This window comes from Calidris pugnax, unplaced genomic scaffold (genome assembly GCF_001431845.1).
Source record: "Calidris pugnax isolate Ruff unplaced genomic scaffold, ASM143184v1 scaffold316, whole genome shotgun sequence".
Classification (NCBI taxonomy): domain Eukaryota; kingdom Metazoa; phylum Chordata; class Aves; order Charadriiformes; family Scolopacidae; genus Calidris; species Calidris pugnax.
In genome coordinates this window covers 936801-957778 of record NW_015091194.1, presented here as the reverse complement: position 1 = coordinate 957778, position 20978 = coordinate 936801, and the positions used below count along the sequence as shown (strand labels likewise).

Below are 20978 nucleotides of genomic sequence, written 5' to 3'. Positions count from 1 at the left end.
GGAGCCGTGGTGGGGGTCTGGGGAGGTGATACCCCGGCAGCGGGCTAGCCCAAGGCGACAGCATCGCTGCTGCGCCAGTGCCGATCCGGCGTGCCTTGATTTATCAGTTTGGCTGGGTTTAATACGGCTGTCACAATATTTCCAGACTCACTGGGCGTCATGTGTCTTTATTAAAGTTTGCTGAGCATTTTGAGATCCTTTGACGAACTGTGCTAAATGCCAGGTGTTATTTTCACTTTTCCCCAGTCGTACTTAATACAGTTGTCTGCTGTTTTGCTGATTGCTACAGTTACTGTGGATATAAAGACGTGCTAAGCAATAAGGCTATCAATCAACCCATGCACGGAAAAGCTCAAGGGGTGCTTCAAAAACTACCAAAGACCGTTTTCTCTCTTGATGTGACTTGACCTAACGTGGTGGGGAGAGAGCAGGTAGGAGATGACTTCCCACCACGCTGCAAGCAAAACTTGCAGGGAGGGATTTACCCCACCACACGGAGGGATTAACCCCACCACACGGAGGGATTAACCCCACCACACGGTGTCCTGACTTCGGGTTCAGATCAGGTTGGCTCTGCCCCAGGGCGTTTAGCAGGACTGGTACCTCCTTTTTGTCTCTGCCCATCCCTCACACTCACCCAGGTCCCTCCCCAAGGGCTCTTTGGAAAGCCTCGAAGGAGGAGGGAGGGCCATCTGACCCAAAAGTGGCCTTTGCCACTTTTTTTTTTGGTTCCTGCTCAGCAGTGCGATGTGGAAATCCGGATTTCCTCCAGTGAAGCCCCGTTGCCAAACCCTGGAGCCGGGTGCGATCCCTGAAGCGCTGACTCCTGCGGTTTCGACATCTCTCTTTCCTGGCTCGGGCGCCACAGAGGAGGCTCCACCTGGAGCCAAAACAGTTACAGGGGGAAGACAGGAGTGACCTTGAAGTTTATAGTAAGGAGTGTTTTGGAACACAATGGCGAATTTTGTAATGAGATGCCAGAGCTGTTTACACTTCAGAGAGGATTTTTGACCAAGTTCCACGTCCAAGGTTAATAATAATGTTTCGGGTGCAGGAGTCACGGAATAAGTAAAAAGTTGGCTCGGAAATTAATGATGAAGAATGGGAAAACAAAGAAAAGAAGCGATATGAAATGAATTATAACAGGAGGAACTGTAAACTAGACCAGAAAGTAATGCATGAAGATGCAGAAGATTGCAATCACATCAAGGCTAATAGATAAATAGACTATGAGTCCTTCGGCATGCTTGTTTGACAGTATTCTGTGTGTGCCATGAAACACTGGGAAAAAAAAAAAAGAAAGAAATTGAACAGTCAAGACTAAGGGTTTGGTCGGTATAAGTATATATCTGTTAAAAAAAAATATCTATTTGAACATTTGCCCAGAACTTAGAATGAACCCATCTGCAACATTTATGAGCTTCATGCAGTTAGGTAATATTTTTGTTTTGTTTTTCAATTCCTGGGTGATAATAGAGGTGATAAATGAAGTGGTCTACATCACTTAGGAAGAGGACTGCTCTGGCTGCTGTCATTAGAGCTGGGAGAGGAGAAGGATTGCCCAGCCGCTGGGGCAGGCCTTGGGCAATGCTGGGTCACACCATTTCTTCCCCAGATGGTGTGTGACACCACTCTGGGTCAGCTGAGGGCTTCTGCCTCCCCTGAAGCCACCAGCTGTGGACACCTACACACCTCTCCAGATCTGGCCATTGGTGTCCCTCTCACTGTGTTTCAGGTCTCCCTGGAAAATTGAGTTAAAGCTCTTCCATCCTGTGCTGGCGTGCTGACGTAATGCTGTACCAGCGGCCATGAAAGTGCTTTATGTGAACAGAGGGAACTGGATGTGCCCACTGACTCGTGTGGGCATGCAAATCCCTTTGCCACACCGGAATGAAGTCTCCCCCTCAAAGTGCATTTGGGCGACGGTACTGGTAAGGTTGTGTAAGTTCCTCCAAAAGATGGGCATTGTTGACCTACTCCTGCAGTTCCCTGTGGTGGGGGTTTCCAACGAGTGCCAGTTTTCCCTCGCCAAGAGCTGAAACCACAGCTAATACGAGGTTACGGGCTCCATCAGGGGAAGCAGCTGGGCTGACCGGGCTCAGGAAAGGTAGATCCTCCCATGAAAATGTCCCAGTTCAGTAACACGAGCTCCACTCTTTTAAGACAGCCTTAGTAAAAATAGGAAGTTACAGCTTGGAGGAAGTGATCATCCAAGTAACCTGGGAGTTGTGAAAAACTATTTTTAAAAAAATCAGCATTAAAAGGTAGAATAGGCAGATGGTTGAAAACGGAACACCTATTTTAAAAAAATATCTAGAAACATTAGCCACAACCCTAAGAATTTAAAAGACTTTGTTTGCCATTACATGGTAAGCATTTCTTGCCTAGGTGGTCCTAGATTTGCTATGTCTTTTTATTAATTAACTTCAATCTCTGCAGGCTGAGACGTATATTCCATGGTAGCCGTCTGTCTATAAGTGTCTCGGTCCAATTCAGTGTGGTACTGGGAACTTAGATGATATCAATCATGAAGGCATAAAATGGTTAAAAGAATAAAAGCAAATGACGCTGTCCCACACGATGCTCAGGCCAGATGAACTGAGCCACTCCTGCGTGTTACTGAGTCATGGTAACTTCTGGAGCAACATAATTTTTTTTTTTCTTTCACATTGAAAAACCCTGTAGAAAGATGTTTCTTTTTAATGCAGAAATCACCTTTTGAAAGGTATCTGTTGGAAGGGCAGAATCTACATTCTTTTTTCCTTTCTTTTTTTCTTTTCTTTTTTTTTTCTTTTTTTTTTTTCCAGAAGAATGCCTTGCGACACACAGATACCTTTCAGCCAGCTTTCACTTGGGAAGGAAAATAATGTGGCCTGCAGCATGTATCACTTAGAGCAAGGTTAATCAGGAGTTACTCCACTGACACTAGTACTTACATTGGTGTAAATCCTATTTAAGTGAGGCGGAAGTGATTTCAGAGTAACAAAGAATGTGACAACAGCAGCTTTCAACCCGTGCCTACTGGTGGCCCTTACCACATGGGTTTTCAAGAATCAAAGCCCAGTGTGTTTGAACCCGTGTCGACTCAGACAGTAAAATAAAGCAGCCTTTCTAGTCTGCTGCTCAGCATGATAATGCTACTACAGTATTACTTTAAGGTCTTCTGAGTAGCTGCATTTAATAATGTTTTACAGTAAGGTTCCATTTATAAACACTTCATTATTAATAAAGCATGGCAATTTGTAGCATGCATAAAAATTATTTATATTCATGTGCTAACCAAGCCCATAGATTTAATAATATTGACGTCTTATAACACGCGTTGTAACAGCTTGTCACAGCATCATCTGTTAAGCATTTCTTACTAATGCATTTCATACCATGCCTTCTAATAATTTGTTAAAGGATGCAGCTGCATCTATTAAGCCTTTCATAAATATGAATAGCACATTTTCTAAAATGGCACCATATATTAAATTATTACTGGATATTCCAACTGGAAACAGAATTTCTCTTTCTCGCTTTCCCTCTTCCCTTATTTCCTTCTTTCCTTTCCTTTTCTCTGTCTCCCCACCCCAGTCTCTTCGTCTGTCTCTCTGCCTCTTTCTTAATTCAGGTAAAATCCCAGCTTTCTCCTTATGTGTGGTGGGGTCCCATTTCAGTTTGCTGGTCTGATGTACCACATAATTCGGGCACCTTGAAAGCAGCTTTGGGGCAACTTCAATAAACAGTGAAGTTGCTGGAGGAACCGTACCTCACCCGGGCCAACGAGAGACCCAGCTGGGAAAGGAGGGGATGAACAACCTTGAGTTTCTCGTGGGTGCGGGCTCATGGCCTGCTCCCGATCTAGGAAGCAAACAAGCAAAATTGGTTTTTTGTGGTTCTTCTTTGCAGTGCTTAGCCACAGAATAATTTCTTTTCATGCAGAAAATAAGAATTTAAAATGGGTATAATAATGGATCATCTTCTTGTCATGAAGGTCCAAATCCAGAAGATTTGTTTGTGACTTTTGCGAGTGGCAGCAAGACCACAGTACCATGTGCTGGAGGAGTAGTACCTCGTGTGGCTGCCTGGGGTAGTTAGGTTTATGAAAATACCTCTTTGTTTGCAGAGGTGAGTGGCTTTACAAAAGCTGTTAGCACAGGTTAGGTCTCAAACCCTCACATCTGCCGTGAAGGCCACACATCCCAGCCATCTTGCTCCTAAGTTTGGCACTGCGGTCCTGCAGTGATTTTATCCTGATCTACTAAAAAATTATTTTCCCTGTTGGCTCTTAGATAGAAACTTCCACCCAAGGGAGGGGTCATTACCCCAGCTCTGACTTTGGTCTGTTGCCTTTTGTCCCTGATTAAACATCGTTGAATGCTGCTATACAGCATTTGCTTGTATTGCTGTGCACACGTGTGCAAAATGCCAAGTTATGCTTTGCAGGAGCTCACTTTTGCACTTTCCTTCCTGTTCAGGTAATACCTCTTTTTCTTCTTTTTTTTTTTATTTTTTTTGCCTTCTTCTGTGATATAATCTAAACATGTGGCACCCTGCAATGTTATTAGAGATTAAATTCTTAATTATGAATTTCCTTGCTTTTGTGAGTTTGCCTCAGATCCTTAACATTTTTAATGTCATTTTTATGCGAATTTCCATGCTATTTTAATTCATTAGTCATGGGCTATCATTTTTCGATGTAATTACTGTAATTTCATCAAGTGACATAATTACAGTAAATACTTTGAGTAATTACTATTCATATGGAAAAAGATATCTGGAGGTGTAATAATGTCATATAATAAAATATTTATGATGTGTAAAGACAAATTATGATGACATATTTACATCACGTAATGGCATGACAGCGTTCCGTATTTACCTTGGGTGAGGATAATGACATAAAAATAAGTTTCAGTGACATCATGTGTTGGTAACGATTACAAAGAGTTGTGCAGCATCCAGGTACAGCAAATTCAATAATTCTTGCCTTTTAAAAATAAATAATCTCCCCCCACCCCCAGAAATGTCACAAAAAGCCAGCAGGGAAGATCTATTCCCAGTTGAGGTCAAAGGAAGGATTTACGCCGTGGTTGACATCAGATGGCGCTGGGCTGGGACATTTGGCTGTGGGAGAGCTTGTGCCCACTATTTCCAGCAATTGCAGGTAGAAGGGAGACATTTTGAGCAAAGAACAAAACTAGCCTGAAATACAAGTTCAGAAAGCGTTCGGACAGTGTGAGGAGGGTGTATAGATATTTGTGAGTGTTTATGACAAGATGGATAGATGGTGACGTTAAGACGCACCGTGAAGCTTGCAAGGCCAAGCCTTCTGCAGTTGGGGAGTGCCAAGTTTTATCACTGAAGGGTCAAGGCACCATCTCACCTGTGGAGGTTGGGCAGGATGGCATCTTGTTTCACTGCAGCAATCCCTGCCTTGCTCAGGGGCTGACTTCCTCTGAGTGGGAGCCAGCCAGTGAAGGAGCTGCCGTTCAGCAAGACCTCTGCATCCCCTGGGGCAGAGCATGGCCATGGTGGGGTGTAAGAACCAAAGAACCAAAGACTTCAGTGGGGGAAAGAATGAAGAAATGGGTGTGTCCATTCTCCACCTACCTGGGCTATTCTTGACAAATGTGTCTCAGTTTGCCACTGCTTGTATAGTCCTCATTTTCTGTGGCTTCATCTGCCTGGTGGAAAGGCTCGGTGCTTGGGGCAGTAGCTGAAGGCCAAAGAAACCAGATTGGCACCCGTGGGCTGCTCCAACCAACAGGCAGAGTAGGGGCTTATCTACGCACATGCTGAAAATCAGTGATGTTATTTGACCTTAAATTTACTACTTCTTCACTGCCCATCAACAAAAGCAATGCTTATCTGGCCCTTTGACCTTCCAGAGATTTGGTGAAGACAGCAAGCAGTTGAGAGGAACGCCAATAGCGGTCCCAGCAGCCAGGCTCAAGGGAAACGTTGGCTCCAGGTCTACACTGAAGTATCTTTATGCTAAGCCAAGGCCCCAAGAAGGAAAAAAAAAGGCAAATAATCAGGTAGTTGCAGACTAGAACATAATGCATATTCCTGAGGAGGCCCATGGAAGTTTGCACAGATAGTCCAATCTTGGAAGCTTCGCTTCTGCCGCTTTAGGTCCATCCTCACAGTAGCATGGTTAGGGACATTATACATTAGGGACATTATACACACCTGATGTGCACACAGAGATTTCGGGAGCAGAGTAATTCTTCAGGGAATCAGATGGAAATAACACCACTGCCGTGCTGTAGGTATTTGGGTTTGCCAGGTGTGAGCATCAGGTTCCAGCAGTGTCATTCGCTTTCAGAGGAGAGAAGCACAGCACCTGGATGCTGAGATCAAAAGAAAAATGAACCCCATTTTTTTAAAAAAGAAGAATATCTGGGGATCTGTTCGACTTTTAGAGTCCTCTAGATGCTGTCTTTCTGTGGCTCGAGTTCAATGTCTCAGTGCCACCATTTTGACATACGGCAAATACTTAATATCACATAAACTTAAGTATATGTATATCATCCATATGTACGTGTGTCATAAATATAGGTCATTTGTGGCAGACCAGGCCCTTGTTATTTCAGTAGAATGAACCACTGCTTGATTTACAAACTTGCAGAGGTTTTGAAAGGTGTTAATAAACTTCAGTGTGCTGTAGACAATGTTAAATTGCTTGCCAAAGCCCCAGGCTAAGTTGGTCTTGTAAAGCTTAAACCAGATCCTTGGAGCTTGCAGACAAATCCAAAGACCAAACAACAAAAAAAAAAAAAAGAGAAAAAATTTAGAAATCAGATGCTCAAGAGAGAATATTCTTGCCAGTAACATGACAGAGTCAAGCTAATTCAAAGTGATTCAAACAAGAAAGATTTTTTTTTTATTATTTTTTTTTTTTTAGTATATCACAGAGTCAAGCTAATTCAAAGTGATTCAAAGAAAGATTTTTTTTTATTATTTTTTTTTTTTAGTATATTGCTGGCCAGTTCTGCATCCTGAATCTGATTGACATATGATACTACTAGGCTGAATGAAGACATTTTGCACATGTTTTTGCTTTAAAGAGCAATTGCTAGGGGTAACACTGGTTAGTTACAACATGGAGACATGCCAAACTATTCTGAATGAGAGTGGATTGCTGGCTATCTTGTGCTTCAAGGTTTGTAGGGCTGGGTGGATAATTAAACATTCCTGACATCGCCGTGTGGTCACATAAACTCAGAGGGTTGGAGGAATTAATGTGGAAGCTTAGGCTCCAACAGGGTATGCTGTCCAGTTCTGTAAATAGGGATTTCCACCACAAGAAGTTGAATGAACTCTGCAGTAGACTTTATGGGAATATCTTCGCCTATTTATTGAAATTTCACCACAAAAATTAGTGTTTCGACATAATCTTTGGACATGGCTTTTTCGCCTTTTTCTGAATAACCATGTCTTTTCAATACAGCCTTTAAATCTATTCACCAACTTTGCCACAGAGATTTATTATTTTTTATCAATCTATAGCTTTCAGAATATAGTTTCCAGATTTGTAGTTTTTGGAAAGATTTTTCTGAATGAAAGCTCTTCTGTCCCACAACATGTTGATACATTATTGAGAGCAACAGCAAATTAGCTCATTAATTTTTAACAGCAGCCTGAGCCTGCAGAGGCAAGCTTGGGTGGGAAAAGTCCTTAAATCTCTGTCAGCATTTAAGCTCTTTTTTTTTTGTTTGCTTGGTTTTCAGCCACCATGGTTGAGCCTCCTGTTAGAGTGCCCGTTCACACTTTTGAGTAACTTTAGTTTTCATCAGCCTGTATATTTTGCATCAGATAGTTCAGCAACAAAATGCTTCCCAAGTTCAGTTCATCTCAAAGCCGAGATGATTCTACTTGAATTTTCAACCTATTAGTGCATATCATATGTTCCTTCCCAATTGAGAAAGAAGATGAGTTTCTGAACTGGCTGCTTTCCTGAGGATTACATGGCATTAGCACAGGGAGGGAGTGGGAGAAAACCACACAAACTAGAACAGCTGGCTCGAACTTCACCTGGCAAAACCACTAATATCTAAGACTGGTTAATCTATGTTTCCAGTGTTCAGAATGGAAATTTTCTAGTCCACGTACTGACCTTTTCCAGCTGCCAATTATACCTCTTATTGAACAACTCAAGCTCTATTTGAGCTATGAAACCACGTTTTCAGCATCGGGTCTCCAGCTTTATGCTGTTTAGGTCCACATTAATTCTTGATTGCTCTGTGCGCTCGTGTGTGTTAGGGCTTCCTTGATTTTTTTTGTCACGTGGAGTAAATGGAAAGATTCCCCTGTGCGGCTGAAATCAGGCCATGACCAAACATCTCCAAGGGATGGTTGGCATCAGCGTACGCAACGTGTCAAAGCGTCATGCCTTAATCCGGTGAGCGCAGTGACAGGGCTCATGATGTGACAAGGCAGATCAGTCCATGCTGTAGACGTCTTGCCAGCAGTGGGAAACAGGGGGGGGGGGGGGGGTGGAGAAAAAAAAACAGTGGACAGAGAAGTGGAGATGCCCCTCCACCAATGCTGACTTGTGCCCACAGTGTGGGCATTGCTAAGCAGCTTGGAAATACATCCACATCTTTGCAGCAGACAGTGCCCACCAGGCCATTAACACTTGTTTCTAGTCTTTTCCAAATTGCAGTTTGTTAACTAGCAACCAGAACTGAAAGTAAAAAAGTCTAAACATCCATAACTGAAGTAAGTCAGCGCTCTGTTTCAATAAACTCAAAAGTGGCATTGCAGGTTTTTTTGCATTGTCTTTCATGAAGGCATTTGCTTCCAGACTGTATTAACAAAATATGTTGTTTGACAGATATCATCTCAGCAGACAGGTTGCCTAATCTGTTTTATTGACAAATTGACTTATTATTTGATCAACTTGAATGTAGTCTTCAAGATATATTTCTATTCTAAAAAAGTAGATGGAACAGAGAATAATGTGTTTAGTCCATCATCGTCTTTCAGCTGTCATTTAAACACTGGTGTGTCTGTAAGAAAAGAAAAGAAAAGTTATACAGTTGTTTTGATCATGCTGTCAGAATTGTCTTTATTGTCTGTGGGGGAATCGCCTATGTAATTTCTTCTTCCTTGATACGATAATATATTGACCTCCCTCATTCAGTCAGAAGAAAGCAGGTTACGATGGCTCTACCCACCACCTACATGAAGTTTCGTATTCTATCAGAAGGGAAACAAAGCATCTCTGGGAGCCAGAATCAGTTATACTTCACTTCCCCTGTGTTCTCTTTCAATGGGACCTGGAAACAAAGTGAAGTTAAAAGGTTTTCCTCACCAAACACAGAAAGGCTTTAAAAAAAAAAAAAACCAAAATAAATTTCTAGGTTGTTATGTTGCATTCTTTTCATTAAAGGGGGGTGGTGGTGGTTATGTGTTTTTTTTTAAGTCAGTACATTATACTTGAAAAGTTTCAAAGATATAAAGAATATGAAAACCTTAACATCTAGATCAATTTGGTTAACAATGTAAATGTGACAGTTTTAAGATTTCTCAAACTGAATTGAAAAAAGGGTAGGTAGTCAATACAAGGTGATATTATTTTCTCCTTCTTGTTGTTTAATTCAGTGGGTAAGCATGTCTTTATAAGGAAGTTGTATATGCTTTTGAGTCACAAAGTTGGGATTTTTGATAAAAAGAAGTCCAAAATTGAAACAATTACATTTGCAATCTGGCAGCTCTAGGACTGAGAGCAAAACTGGGCCTTGAGCTGTACCACCCCTGGCCTTGGTTAGTAAAACACAAATCTGACTAATGGAAACCTGGCCACAGGAAAAAAAAAAATACTCAAAACGCCCACAATTTGCCCATCTTTTAGTAAAACACAAATCTGACTAATGGAAACCTGGCCACAGGAAAAAAAAAAATACTCAAAACGCCCACAATTTGTCCATCTTTGGGGTTTTTTTCCCTTCCTATTTTTTTTTAAACCGCAGACATTTAATGCCATGCTTGCCTGAGAGCTTTTTCCTGTAGCTAATAATACTTTGCACTGCTGTAGTGCCTTTAATCCAAAGATCTCAAAGTGCTTTGCAGGCATTAATGAATTAAGCCTCATAACACCCCTTTGAAGTAGGTATTATTATAGCAGTCTTAGAGATGGGCTGAGTAATTTTCCTGAAGTTGTAGAGCAAGTCTCTGACAGAGTCAGGAATAGCCTGCCCAAGTCCCGCGTCTCGGTGGTTTCTCTAACACCCCGCCATCCTCCCAGACTAAGACTCTTAAATCATTTTAATTTTAAATAATTACTTTGATTTACTTACTGTATTTAAGTCATATCTCTGTTAAATACAAGGGGGGGGGGGCATGGATTTATCCTTGGTGGGTTCGGCATTCACTGCCTGTGAGAGTCGGGCTGATAACGTGAAGTTAAACCGACACAAATCCCCGTGTGGGGATGCTCTTGCGGGGGGATAGGAGGGGCTTTTCGGGGTTTAGTTTGAGCCCCTGTCTTCAGGCACACACATTCGGCCCTGTACGGCTACATCAGCGTGGTTGACACCTACCCGAGCTGCCTGTGCCTCGGCGCAGCTGCCTGAAATTACCAAAATTACTGTTTTCTATAGGCAATGATCTGCAGCGTAAACGGTCCTTTACACGGCTAGAACTGCACCTATGCGAGCAGTTTCCATTATTTGTGACAGATGAGTCCTCTTTCCTCCTTCCTGACGCTCTTAACTAAGACGAAATGAATAGTCAGGAGCCGAACCAAGTCTAACTGAGCTCAAAAAGCCATTTGAACCGTGGCTTGAATTGCCACACGGCACTGGCAGAGTTTTAACTAAAACTTAAATTTGTGCTTTTAATTATATTTTCAATTATGTATGTACCTTCCCAGTGCCATTAAGACCCAGCTGCACAGAAAGGCTCCCTGCTTGAAGTATTTTAGACTTTGTGGAGGGGTGTCTCTTGGTGTGATTTTAACCTCTTCTTAACTGGTGGGGCAAGCCTGGGTTTTGGCCAAAGTAACTTTCTGTAACTTTCTCTGGCAGCAATTTTAGAAGCATCCAAAAAGGTAAATTGGTGTAGGCCTCCAAAGAAACAAACCCATATTCAATAAATTCACACTCTCGTGCCAAGCAGTTTGCCTTGCTTAGGTTAATTATTGTTCTTTATAGCTCCCTGAAAGGAGGTTGCAGGGAAGCAGGGGTCGGTCTCTTCTCCCAAGTCCCAGGTGATGGGACAAGAGGAAATGGCCTCAAGTTGCACCAGGGGAGGTTCAGACTGGACATCAGGAAATAATTTTACACGGAAAGGGTTATTAAACCTTGGAATGGGCTGCCCAGGGAAGTGGTTGAGGCACTGTCCCTGGAGGTATTTAAAAGATGGGTTCACGTAGTGCTTAGTGACATGGTTTAGTGATTTTTGGTTTTGGTTTGGTTTTGTTTGGGGTTTGTTTTGGTTTGTTTTTTTTTGTTGTTGGAGGGTTTTTGGGGCTTTTTTTGTTTGTTTGTTTTTTGTTTGGTTTTTTTTTTTTTTTAATCAGAGTTAGGTTGATGGTTGGACTAGATGATCCTAAAGGTCCTTTCCAACCTAGACAATTCTATGATTCTACGATTCCTGGGTACTGCTGTCACACGCCTTTCAGCTGTGCAGTGCTGGTGTGGTGGTGACAGCGGTGTTCCCTGGGCATACAGTGCTCTGAGATGAATTAGGGCTGAGACAGGGGAGGACTCTGGCTGTGCCCTGGGTGCTTGCCCCACTCCCAGGCCCCTGCTGTGCCCCAACAAGGCGGCTCTGCCAGCAGGAAAACGAAACTAATAATAATAATTAAAAAAAAGCCACGCAAAGCAACAAGCACTAAGTAATCCCTCAAAATGGCAGATGTAGATGGCCAGCGTCTACAGATAGGTTTTTTGAGTAGCTGTGCCAGGCATGGTGCTGAGCAAGAGAGGGTGGGTGTCCATGTGCGTGATGGCACGTGGTGTGTGGGGAGAGGGTGACCTGGCTGGACCACAGGCTCCACCGTTACCCAGAGCTTAACAGTGGCTGCCAGTTCACGTGATGAGAAGCTGGAGAGTCACCGTTACCAGGGAATCTGTAGGGTCTTTTTCTGCATCAGCTTTCAGATCAAATTTACTCATGGGAGAAAAACCCTCACCCAAACCCCATGGTGTTTGCTAACTGCCAGCCTTGCAAATACAGCCCAGAATGGGGAAGTGTGGCTGCCACCCCTCTGCCTTGTGCTGCCTCGTTAGTGGGGAAGGTTTTACGTAGAGGATGGCCACGACACTGCCAGCCATTCTCAATCAGGCCAACGATGCTGCGGCGCCATTTTCTTTCTCCTGTCCTTGGTGTTAGCTTGCCAGCAACCTCTCATTTCAGTGTACGGCCATCAGTGCTACCCTAATACCAAAAGACATAGAATGATAGAATCATCTAGGTTGGAAGGCATCTTCAAGATTATCTAGTCCAACCATCAACCTAACTCTGACAAAAAAAACCTGCAGGTAAGCATCCCGTGGGGCTGAAGTCAGTTACTCCAGCTATCTCAAGTCTCAGGCACTAGATTACTTTGATAAACACGTTCTGAAGACATTCTACACCTTTTCCATATGCACTTTCCACCGGTTGGCCCGACAGCCAATGCCTGCTCTTCTCGCGCGTTGCTTTCCTACAGTATTGATGAATATTTCCCAACTGAAAGTTCATTGACAAGCTCCCGTGCACTCTTTCTGGCTGATGCTAAAGTCACAGTGCTGTGATTCCTCGAGAGGCACGTACGCCTCCCATAACCTTTCATGGCTTCTGTGGGGGGTCTTTTCACTTTCCTACACATATATAGCTCTGTATGTTACTTTCTTGGTAGGAATGCGCTAATTGTCACATGTCTTTCTTTTTTAAATAAATTAATGTCATAATTATCCTCGTTTTCTTCCTTCCTGCTACAGGCAATTGCTGGAACGCTTTAGCATTTTTTGAAAAGGAAGAAAAAAAAATAAAGAAAAAAAAGGAAGAACTCCCACCCCCCTCCTACTTGTCTAGGGAAAGAATTGTTACCACTCCCAAGACCAGGCCATAGTATCACTTAAGCACTCTTGAAATTTTTTTTTTAACTTCAGCTGCACATTTTGGGTTAAACTGGTTTTCATTCCCCATATTTTCAAAGCTCAGCCTTGTTACAATTTAGATATATCTTCAGCTTAGCTTTTGTCATGTTCTCCTAGACACTTTTTCCCCACTGGTTTAGGGAACATGGTTGCCCCTGTGAGGCACCCGACCAGCCCCACACAAAAAGAAGAAATCGTGCGTCCCTCCATCGCAGTGTTGGGCGGTGAGAAGGCTTCAGGTGGGCACAGCGCGCCACGCCAGCAAAGGCATAAGACAGCAGGACTTTGGCAGTGGTATTCCTTGATTTAGGGTCATATTTGTTAAAAGGGCAAAGAAGCAAAATGTTTGCCTTGGCTGAAATTGCAGGTAAGGTTTCAGCCACGCCGAACACAAACTACACCATCATTTGACGGCCATGGCTGAAATTGCAGGTAAGGTTTCAGCCACACCGAACACAAACTACACCATAATTTGACGGCCACTGCCCAGCGTGGCCAAGTTTATTCCTCTGGCTTCTCGGGTAGACGGATGCTCCCCTCATCACATGCTGATGACGGTGGTGGATACAGGAATTTTAAGGGGTTAAAGGGTGCTGACATTTATTAGCCTGACCCTCATGTTATATGGTTCTACTCGGGTTCATTTCCACCGGCGCTGGAGAGGTGCCGTATAGGTGCTATAGGCTGTATCCCAAAGCTGCCAAAAGAGACCTCTGGTTTGCTGACGGGACGTTTCAGGTGCCACCCTGCTCCCAGGAAGAGCACAGAGGATCACCTGGCAAGCAAGAGGAGGGCAGGCAGGTTTGTAGGATCCCCACCAGCTCCCTCCTGCTTTCCCAAATATTGCCTTTTCCCTTTAGGAAATCTGGAACCATAGAATGGCATCTGTCAAGCCGTAGGCACTTGAGAGTAAGCACCCATCAGAATAACTTACTGTCAAAAACAGGTACAAATTCATTTCATCCCACTTTGTGCCATATGCTGCTGTCAAAACTTCATGAACTGTTTAGGCAGCATGTTGGGACATTTTGACTAACTATGAGCAGAGCTATTTTTTCCATAGCTTTGTGTCACTGGCGTTTATAATTGGGTATTTCCCTGAATTTGCTCTGGGCTCCGAACAGACAAGCCTGTAGAGAGTGAACATAACCTGGGAACAAACCTCTGGATTTAGTCATCCCCATTCACGGGTGCCCCAACTCTGAACTGGACCTTGCACTGTTCTACATGGTTCAGTAATCAAGTTTTTCTTCTGTTTTAATGCCTATATTTTAAAGATGGGAGTGAATCTTTTTCCTGTGACTTGATGAAAACCTCGACTTTTGGAGCAGGCTGGTAAGCTGATTCTAAATCTCATTTTCTGCTCCTTGAGCCCGGCTGTTTTGTTGTCCTGACAAGAAAATTAACTAACTAGCACACCCTGCGCTGTAATAAGTGGGAAACAGACCACAGGATAGGTAAAGAACACATTTGCTGTTTTATTGGTGCCTTGCAGGGCAATAATACTGAAAAAGGGGAATGCAAAAGAAACAAAAAACCAAAAACCAAAACAAAAAACCCAGGATGGTGGCAACCCACATTGTATTTTTTTTAAAGAGTACATCAACTCCTGTTTTTTTTTATTTATTGTGGCATGAATGATAACATAAAACCAAAACATGAAAATATACAACTTATATTACACTATGTGTTATGAACAAAATATAAATCTATAACTCTATGTTATATTTACATAATTATTTCTTTTATTAAATTTCAAGTGAGATGGTAGGTTGCACATACTTTGTTTTAAGCTCCAGGCATTTGATTGTCTCTATTTCTTTTCTATTTTCATTTCACTTGTAAAATCCAAAACGTTAGAAGGAGTAAGAGCTTTAGAGCCAATGGAGCTATATAAATACTGTTTCAGCAAACCAGTGACAAAAACACTGGGGAGTAGAGAAATCAGTCAGTAGAAAAAAAACGAACTTGACATGTTCTTCAATCTGGGAAACTGACAAGTTAAGATAAAGTTGAAAAAATGTAAATATAAACCAAGCTAAACAGCCAGCCCATGCCCTGTGAATTGAGGATACACTTGAATCCACATCTAGTGAATTACACACAGTTCTTTGCAAAATTGAAGGTACGATTCTATCGAGAAGTGGGCAGATAAAAATACTTCCTATCCGATACAACATGCCCTTAAAGGTACGAGATATCATATAGTTGCCGTTCATTCTAGCAGATGAATTCTTGCTAAGTAAGGTCTATGTTTCCACGGAGTATAATTATTTTTGATGTTACGAACGTGATGTCAGAGGCTTCTTCGGGGACAATAACAGCTCATCTCTTTGGATTAAAAAGAAAAAGCTCTGAAAATGTGCTGTAAAAAGGTTAAAAACAATTTACTTTCTAAAAAATGATTTAATTAAAGAGAGAGTCTACTGCAGTAACCAAATCTTTGAAATAATGTCTTCGAAGAAAGAATTTCTTCCATATGCATTCGTAATAAGAGGATTTGGTTACAAAACTAATTAAATGCTATAATAATAGCTAGTGTTCTTTTCTGGGGGCCTGATTAATATAGCGGAACGGTTAAATAAAGATGTTAAATGCACTTAAAAATCCTATTTTACTAATATAAGGCATGAATAAATTGAAAAAGGATATACTCTGTGTTATTTAATTGAGCTTAGAAGCAAGTGCCTCAGTTTTTTTTTTTTTTTTCCCTCTTTCTTTTCCCCTTTTCCCCACTGCTGGTGTTGTTCTTTTGTAAGTTTGCGAGATGCACAGCCTAAGCGGCTCCCCAAATTTAGGAGGAGGTGGTCTGCATCCCCCCCCCCAACCCTGCTGGCAGCTCCCCAAGATCATCCTTGCTCACCAGGGTCCCAGGGAAGAGGGGAAGGGAGCCCGCCTCGGCGTTACTGCCTCCATGCGCTTTTAGGTTAATACCATCCTAATCTCTTCTAACCTGGTTTTTCTACAAGCTCCAGGGCACAGAAAAAAAAAAAAAAAAAAAAGAAACAAGACAAGAAGATCCTTTTTTTATAAATGTATGTTTTGCTTTGTTTTGGGTTGTTTTTGTTTTTTTTTTTTTCCTAAGAAATTAAAGAGGGACAAACAGGGCCTCATTTTCAAATCTGGTCTTCAACTGCTGCAGGATATATGGGCGCTCATCCTTGGACCAGCAAAACGTTAGCACAGGCGTTAAGTATTTTGCTGGTTTGGGATCCCAGAGCCTTTTTTTTTTTTTTTCTTTCTTTTTTTTTTTTTTTCCTTTTTTAATTTTTTAACATTGCTGCATGGGTTTCGACACCCAAATGCAGGCCGTGGATAGTCGGCTGGAGCTACCCCATTGGAAAAGCCTGATGGGACCCCAGGCTCTAGTGCAGTCTCTCAGATGGAAATGTGTACACGGTTAAGAAAAATCAGTGTTTATCTGAGCCCTCGCCCAGGCCAAGGCAGCGAGCAAAGCAGAGCACTCCTGCAGAAAGAAGGGCTCTGTCCCCCCATCCATCCATCATCCATCCATCCATCGCCCAGAGCAGAGCTCGGTCCCGCAGCCCCGGCACGGCAGCTCCTCCAGCCTGTCCCCGGAGAGGGGGCTGCCTCCAGGAGCATCTCCTGCGGCGCAGCCCCCCCAGTTTGGGGCTGAAACTCGGTCCTGCTGAAGTCAAAGGGCCTTTTTCCCCCTTGACTTCCCCCACGGCCGGCTTTCCAGCCTCTTAAGACTCGCTCCAATCACGGCCAGCCGCAGCGGCACCTACCTGGAGCTAAAACAAAGTATTCTGGTAGCCCAAAGTGACACGATTAAACCAGAAGAGTCTCTATAACGTGGTGGAAATCAAGCATCCAGCAAATGTGAGGTGAACCCACAAGAGTCAGAAGTAATTTGTTCACAAAGACAGGGAACAAATTTAAAAGTTTAAAAAAAAAAAAAAAAAGGAGCAAATATCTGTTTTCACATTGTACATAATAATGATATAAAAACAATTGTCTATTATTATTTTTTTTTTCCTTCTTATCCAAACAGAGTGCTTCAAAAAAATTGGCTCTAGATGACTGGTGTAATTAAATAACTAAAATGAGTGATGAGAGAGCAGAAGTCAATTAAGATTGAAAACAACACTCCCATTAATTCACTCCATCATAATAAACATCAGAAGTTGACATGGCTGGGGCCAAAATTAAAATAAAAGAAAGAGGAATGGTGTGAGCAGAAGAAGAAGTGATTTGTTTTCATATGTATATATATATATTTATATATATATAAAAAGGCAAGGTGGGGAGGGGTATCCATTTTAAATAGCCTAACAGCTTCATTTGCTGCACTGCCAAATTAGAACAGAATAAAATAAAGTTAAAAAAGGGGGGGGATAAAATAAATTATACATAATTTACTAATCTGGGAACAGCTGACCATTATTATTATTATTATTATTAAAACCATTACAACACTAGCAAGAAGAGGCAGTTCAACTGAAAAAAAAAACAAAACAAAAACCAACAGTCATAAAATACAAACAAAAAGAACCCTCTCTGACATGGAGGATTTGATCAGCTACTCCAAGCATAACTTCAGAGCAAATCTTCTGAGAGAGAGAAAATAGAAAAGAATTTTTCGAGGCGGAGGTGGAAAACCAAAAAAAAAGGGAAAAACGGGAGAAAAAAATAAAACAGACGTTGCAGGGTAAAACTATCACACACCCAAACCGCTCGTCGGAGTATTGTCCTAAGTCTTCACTGGCATTGGCTTGTTTGCTTTGCACGAGGTCTGCAGAGGGCAAGTTACACTTCAAGTGGGGTTTCAAGAGGCAAAGAAAGACCTCCCGTATCTCCTGCCCAGCCTCTCCCCCGACCTGCCCCTTCCATCCCCCACCTGGGCTGAAATGACCCACTGCACCAAGGGCTGAACCTCCCTGATGGAGGGCACCATTTGCAAAATCAGCGCTGCCAAGTATACTGAAGACCACGGTGCTGGTGAACGCTTGGGTTGGGATCTCACTGGCACTAAAATGGCTATTTTCATAAGTTAAAAGTGGTAACAATAGCCATGGGTCTCTCTGCAGGGGCTGGGATTTACCAGGGAGCAACGTGACTATCAAGGCGGCATCCTCAGCTAGAAAAGTGACTCAGAGGAAGGCTTTTGCCTCAGTACAATCCTAAGACTCTGCTTCCCAGGCCAGAGAGGAGCTCCTGGAGAGCTACTGGTTGGAATTAGAGGTAGCCTTCTTGGTTGGTTGGTTGGTTGGTTGGCTGGTTTAGATATAATGCTTCTCTCTTGCTACACAAGCCCAGGTCCTCTCCTTCTACAGAGTGAGGAGATGAAGAGAGACTCTTCGATTCACTTGTATTTACATAATTTTTTTCTGAAATAAAGGGTAACCTTCAGTGACCTCACTGGAAATACAAGAGGCTAACTGGCTCAGGATTACAGCTATGTCAACCTGCCTTCCTCATCTGGCTGCTGGTGCCCAAGGAAGGCAAAGCTGCCCAAGCAACATGCCTAAGGGCCCTAGAACAATACCCCAAATATTATAGCCCAGGAGACCCATTTTTCACTTGTGAGAAGCAGCAGCGAAGGAAACTCAGCACCGCAAAGGTCTGGATTCTTACATGCCGACTTTGAATATGGAAATCTCTTCATAGCTATTAGCCTTCCTGCCTACACAAACAACCCACTGATAAAAATAGATTTCTTCAAGTGCAAAGGAGAAAAAAAAGTCAGTTTAAAATAAATCGCCTTTTGAATCAGAGATCAGTACTCAGCCACCCTGAAGGTAGAAGTTCATTAAAAATGGACATCACAGTAACCTAATTACACTCAGCAAGGAGGTAACGTTTCCCGTTGCCCTGCCCTGTGCTGAACAAATCACATTTTGGATAAGCCTTTTTTATGTTGTTTATGCTGCCACTTGAAGTGTAAATTAAAAGCAAAGGCTCTTTACAGACCAAGTCATTTGGAGGGTGCGGGACTTCATTCTGGAACATGCTTTTTGCTCACGATAGTCTGATATTATTCTTATTAGTACCATAAACACGCACACATGGAAATCCAAGATCATAAAATATTTTTTTTCTCTAAATTTCTTATGTCTCTCTCTCTCTCTCTTTTTTCACCTGAGAACGGCACCTACAGTTTCCTTTAAAAAGCAAAACCAAAACCAAAAAATAGATGTCTAATCTCACCAGCTGCTGGTATATCAGGATCTTCAAGGGATTGTCTAAGATACAACACTGTCCTAACTTAAGACAGAGCAGGAAGCAAAAGAAAAGCAAAAGAAAAACAAAACAAGAAGAAAAAAAAAAAAAAAAAAAAAGCAAATTGGACTAGTTCAGCGCTTTAGTACAAATTTGGCACTTGCTCAAAGACTCAGTATGGTGTGCAACTGATGAAGAGAAAGTCCTCTCTTGAAAGGAAATAATTGCTTGTTGGGGTTAACAGAAACAGACTCCCCACTTCCTTCCTTGCCAGCCACGCGCACAGGCACGCACGCACACGCACACACACTTCTGACCCAGATTTTCCAGGGAGGAGGAGGAGGAGGAGGAGGAGGAAGAGACAGAGGAGGGGCGGGGGGGTCAAAGGAATTTTATCTTTTTTCTTTTCCTGTCAGGTGCATTACCAAAAAAAAAAAAAAATTATTTCTCTTTAAACTGTAGCACAAAACAACAAAACACATTCACAAGCCACTTGTTGGCACTGTGTACCTGAGTGAGAATTTCTAGAACATTGTAGAACAAACAGCCATAAAGTTTATTTGAAAAAAAAATAATAATAATAAAAGGTCGACGGGTAAGACTTCAGTGCTTGGGTATAGCAGCTGAATTACTGGCATTATTTTACCCATAGCTTATATCATTCTGTTGTTGTTGTCGTCGTTGTCTTTGTTTCCTTTCTTCTGAGCCTTTTTTCTTCTGATGCAGGCTGATGTCTATTAGTCAGCTGATGTCCCAACTAGTTAAGACTAACAGTTAAAGTAACAGTCAGTGTATGAGAAAGTTAATGTGCTTGGCCACTGGCAAGGATAAACCAGATGGGGCTTTATTTATTTTTTTTTTTTCTTTTCTCCTTGAAGTCCTGTAGGTCACGGGATATTTGGACCCTGATCAGTTGGCTTGCCCCGCAATGTGATTTTCACTGTCACTGCCATAGTCCGCATCGGGGTCATCCTCTTCCTCATCGTACTCATCGTAGATCTCTCCATTGACGTCATCGGTCTGCATCTCCTCTTTGATGTGAGGCTCCTCGCCTTTGATGCCGTAAGTGCTCTGGATGACGGGCATCCCGGGCTCGGGGCTGCTGGACACGCTCGAGTGCTCGGAGGGCAGGTGTGGGGAAGGCATTCCAGCCATGGCGATGGCTCCTGGGTAAACGACGCCCGCCGTGGCGATGGGGATCTGTGCTTGTTGCCTGCCGTGGAGAAAAAGCAGAAGGATGTTTGAATGCTGGAAGAAGCAGAGGGCAAGACAACAGCACTCTGCAAGGCCGGAGCATACGCTCTTGTGCGTTCACAGGAAGCTCCTGGACGGCCCATAAAAGACCACCCTTACACCAATGTTCCAGATTCACCAACTGATGCTCCTGAAATGAACATCAACCCCAAACCAACGTCATTGCTAAGAAACCCCCATCTCTGTAGCTCTGCCTGAACCACACAGCTTCAGCTCGACTCTGTGCTGGGTAAACGGGATGTCCCATATTTTTGTCCCCAGCCAAAAATAAAAAACTTTTCAATTGCGGTCCAACTTGAAAACCACGGATTTTGGAAAAAAATCTCCCTTTTAAATAATCCAAACTGCTGGCAGGGCTAGACATAAAAGTAACACCCTGCCAACGGGAGAGACGCAGTGTTTGCGCGGGGATGGGGAGGTGCTGTGGGAAAGCACCAACAGATCAGGGGAAAGCAAGGCAGG

At 42.8% G+C, this 20978-nt stretch overlaps 1 protein-coding gene across 5 annotated transcripts in view; it reads right to left on the bottom strand.

Annotated features, from left to right (window-relative positions):
* Positions 1-14533: 14533 nt before the first annotated feature.
* SOX5 (SRY-box 5) overlaps positions 14534-20978 on the bottom strand; it is a 673706-nt gene continuing 667261 nt past the window's right edge. For 4 of the 5 annotated variants that reach the window (XM_014959575.1, XM_014959577.1, XM_014959576.1 and 1 more), the window contains one exon: positions 20172-20475. In XM_014959575.1, the coding sequence (XP_014815061.1) occupies positions 20172-20475 (304 nt within the window). Of the gene's footprint in view, positions 20476-20978 lie in introns of all 5 variants that reach the window. The other variant, XM_014959574.1, reaches the window with a different exon arrangement.